Source organism: Saccostrea cucullata, unplaced genomic scaffold, assembly GCF_032062105.1.
Source record: "Saccostrea cucullata isolate Sc308-1 unplaced genomic scaffold, CSIRO_AGI_Scuc_v1 ctg804, whole genome shotgun sequence".
NCBI lineage: Eukaryota > Metazoa > Mollusca > Bivalvia > Ostreida > Ostreidae > Saccostrea > Saccostrea cuccullata.
Genome location: NW_026941006.1, coordinates 124903 through 129183, shown reverse-complemented (window position 1 = coordinate 129183; position 4281 = coordinate 124903). Strand labels below are relative to the sequence as shown.

The 4281-nt window shown below is 36.6% G+C and overlaps 1 protein-coding gene across 1 annotated transcript; it reads right to left on the bottom strand.

The window, feature by feature from the left end:
- Positions 1 to 253: 253 nt before the first annotated feature.
- LOC134256920 (histone H2A-beta, sperm-like) lies at positions 254 to 1036 on the bottom strand. Its single transcript, XM_062739595.1, has 2 exons — positions 1021 to 1036; positions 254 to 663 (listed from the first exon to the last, which is right to left on the bottom strand). Exons 1-2 carry the CDS (start codon positions 1034 to 1036, stop codon positions 281 to 283), a joined length of 399 nt encoding a protein of 132 aa, XP_062595579.1. The 3' UTR covers positions 254 to 280.
- Between the last annotated feature and the right edge of the window lie 3245 nt (positions 1037 to 4281).

Below are 4281 nucleotides of genomic sequence, written 5' to 3'. Positions count from 1 at the left end.
CTGGATTAAATAATGAAATGAAAAATATGAAATTGGGACAAAAAGTGACCATTTGCTTCAATTTTGGCACAGATCTGTATATGTGAATTTGCAGTCTTGATTGGGGAAAAATGCATCTCATGTATACCAGTGCTCTACATATAGTAGCAGCAGCATTCATTGAAAAGTAACACACATTTCGTTTCTTAAATTATGCTCCTATATAGAGGCATCTTTTCGAAAAATTTGGGTGGCCGTGAAAACGGCCGTTTGGTTTATTTCAAAGTCGTAGACAGACTTTTTACTTGCTGGCGGACTTCTGGGTCTTCTTGGGGAGGAGCACGGCCTGGATGTTGGGCAGGACACCACCCTGGGCGATGGTCACGCCGGACAGCAGTTTGTTCAACTCCTCGTCGTTGCGGATGGCCAGCTGCAGATGACGGGGGATGATTCTGGTCTTCTTGTTGTCGCGGGCGGCGTTGCCTGCCAACTCCAAGACTTCGGCGGCCAAGTATTCAAGAACGGCGGCCAGGTACACGGGGGCACCGGCTCCCACTCTCTCGGCGTAGTTGCCTTTCCTCAGCAGACGGTGGATACGACCCACGGGGAACTGAAGTCCGGCACGGGATGATCGGCTCTTGGCCTTTCCCTTCACCTTGCCATTAGGGATATTGGAAAAGACCACTGGTTAAGAGATGATAATTAATTGATTAATTCATTAATGAATAAACATACATCTCCAATTCGTATTGTGTTTTTATCCTCTGACCAAGACCGAGGTTTCAGCCATAAAAAAGGAAAATCCACAACTCATGAAGTACATCCTATATTCAATGGAAGATCCTGTGCTATACAAACAAATAGTTTTACCAAATGTGCAATTATTTTAAATGCTGGAAAAATACACATTCAGGAAAAAAAAATCACATTATAAAGTTTTCTTAAATCCATATATTTCAGGCGCAGGGCCATGGAAAGGAATTTTATACAGAGAAATGAGGGAAGATGGGGGGGGGGGTGTCACAACCCCAGTAAAATTACCAAGCGAACGGTACATCCATCTATATCTTAATGTGCTTTTAAAAGACGCAACAACGTGTAGTGTGGTAATTTATTTGGATACAGCTCACAGTCAAGCATTGCATTTTTTTCTTTTGGTCCTCAAACAAAGTGCATGTGTAACACTCATTAATGAATTGTGAATTACTCACACACAAGCCATAGAGGGTCCGCAAAGATCTACCAAATTTTTATTGTGTATCTGCATAGGCGTCGGAAGCAAATTGAAAGGGGGGGCTTATTGAAAGGGGGGGTCTTATTGAAAGGGGGGCTAAACCACAAACAAAGGTAAACTCCAATTTTCAATGTCTATATTTTCTATAGATTTGCAAAATAAGGGTGTGTGTGTGGGGGGGGGGGGGGGGGGAAGCCCCCCTCCTCCCCCCCCCCCGGTTCCGACGCCTATGATCTGTACTTATCATAAGCGTCGGAACCGGGACGAGGGCATTTTTTTGCAAATATATACATAATGTAGGCATTGAAAATTGGGTTTACTTTTTGCTGTATGTTGAGCCCCGCTTTCCATTTGCTTCCGACGCCTATGTGCTTATAATTGTTTCTATGGATCCTCCAAAAATATTCAATTCAAGGAAAGCACAGTTAAATAACTAATGAAAGTTAATGCTGTCCAAAAACTTATTCTGAATCTCAGAAAAAAAGTTTGCTTTATGCAGGAAATTAATCTCAGCGAGATGTCGTAGGGACTAAAATATTTGGTCGGACGTCCACTAGTGGACGTCCGACCAAATATTTTAGTCCCTACGACAGCGAGATGTCGTAGGGACTAAAATATTTGGTCGGACGTCCACTACGTCCGACCAAATATTTTAGTCCCTACGACATCTCGCTGAGATTAGCAGGAAATAAGAAATAGCCTCTTTACAACCTTCCTATTGCGCGTAAAATAATAGAAAAATAACTTGAAAAAAAATTATCTCACATAACCGTTTTTTCCCTATTTCATATGTCTTAACACTGGCTCATTACAGCGCCATATACAGACAATGTTTAAGTTAAAAACGCTAATTTTTAAACAGGTACTTTTTGCATGGTCAACGAAAATGTATCAATCTCCTTGGCGACTGAGAGCATGTCTTACTTTCGCATTTTCATTACAGTTTTTAAAGAAACGCTTGGCTAATCACACATGCATCCCATAATTATTATATTCAATTTCCTACATCAAATATCACAGTAAAAAGGGAATATCTCAGATTTTTAATAAATTTGACCGGTACTTTAATACGAAACTATTAAAGTGAGTGACTATTAAAGTAAGTGACTCTAACAACTGAATTTAGATCGGGTTCAATATTTTAAGATTCAGCATCAGTTCATGTCAAGAAAACCGTAAAAAATTGAAAAGAATCTCCTACACGACAATTGCACCAGCTAAAACAGTCATCGCAAGCTACATATCAGAATGATATCAGGTTAAGGAACAAATACACTGCTTATGACTACTACATGTATTTTCATTATACATCTGTAACGGGGTTTTTAGCAGGTCCAGTACAATCTCTTGATTTAGCTAGATATAGTTTTAAATAGCTTTAAAGCTTTATTAAGCTATTCAGTATAGCTTAATTTAGCTATTTTACTACACTTTTTTCTTAAAGGTGTAATTTTCTCAGTATGTACAAAAAAGCGCATCTTGGTGCAGTGACGATATACAACTTTGAACTCTTCTTAGGGACCAGGCAAAATTTATCACAATGATGGGACCGGTACAAACAGGCATGGGACAATGGGTTTTTTCATTGCAGAAAACCATGGGACAAAAACATTTTTAGCATTAAGTATACCCATGGGACACAAACATTTTTTTCAATGAGTTACACTACTGAAGGATGTTCAAAGTTAATTCTATGTTTAACGTCACATCCAAGGTTCAAAACCTACGAGGGAGGGAGGAAAAAAAATAAACAAACAAAATTTTTAAACAATTGTGAATTTATTCAAATTAACCTATTCAGTACATTAAAAACACTATAATTGAGCAATAAGAGTATAGGATATGACAGCTAAGTCTAATTTCTCAAGCAGAGTTTTTCCCTTTGTATGTAATGGGTTGAGTCCTTTTGTAAGCAAACAATTTAGACTAAATTTGCAGGATAGTGGCTTTTAACTAGGCCTCATTTGTCCTTTGGATTTATATTGCCACAAGGTACCCTGTACTAAGCTGTAGGGAAATGCTTCTTCTTGTGGGAATAGTTGTACAATATCTACAATTAAAATTTTTGATGACAATATTTAATACAGTTCATTCTTATACTGAAATATCTTGAAGTTTAATTATGCTGTATTTTTACTTATATTACTAGATTACAAGCATTTAGTTTTGAAAGTGCAGATACTAATATTTGGACCATACATGTACATGCAGCCGATTCTTCACTTCTTGGAATAGCCCAATCACTTTCCTTACTCTCCTTCATTTGAAAGGCCCTATCTTCTGTAAGCTTCTCTCTGCTCAAATGGAAATGACTAATATTATCCTTCCCAAAAATTGTAGCTATTTGTAGGTACATGAAAACTACTTTTTATAGTGAAATTTATCTTACTGTTCCTTAAAATTTTTACAGAAATATTTTAAGATGAAGTCATTTTTGAAATTTAAATGATGCATCTCAAATCTCAATGTATATTATAAAATCTTGGTTTTTGACACACTTTGTAAAGTTTGGATATTCTCCAAAATTCGAAGAAAATTTCAGGCAACATAATCACGAACTGAGAGTCTGTGAGTCGAAGACTGACAAAAAATCAACAAACTGGAGTTTTGCATTAACTTCTTTCATAACGTCATCTATTTTCTACTTACATTTATGATCCCATACTAAGGGCGAAACGATTACACGTGTAAACGGCGACGTTTCGATTATATGCTCTAAACGTTTACAGTTTGAGTAAACGTTTACACGAAGGTCATTATCAATGTCTATCAGAAATAAAGTTTAACACAAAAAAAATTGTTTTATTTCATAATTTACAAAAGAAACACCGTCTTTGGCCATTTGATAAGCAACAATCTAAACCGGAAACATATTGAATGAAAATATCTAAAACTTGATACGGGCTAACATAATTAATTCCGATTTCCGAGTTGCTAATACTAGCGATGTTTTACGACACTTGAAATATATAACTTGATATATTTTGATTAAATAAATATAATACATTTTTCACAAGTCTTTGAAAAGTTTCAATACATTCATTAAGTCCTGTTTTACTTTTTTCGAG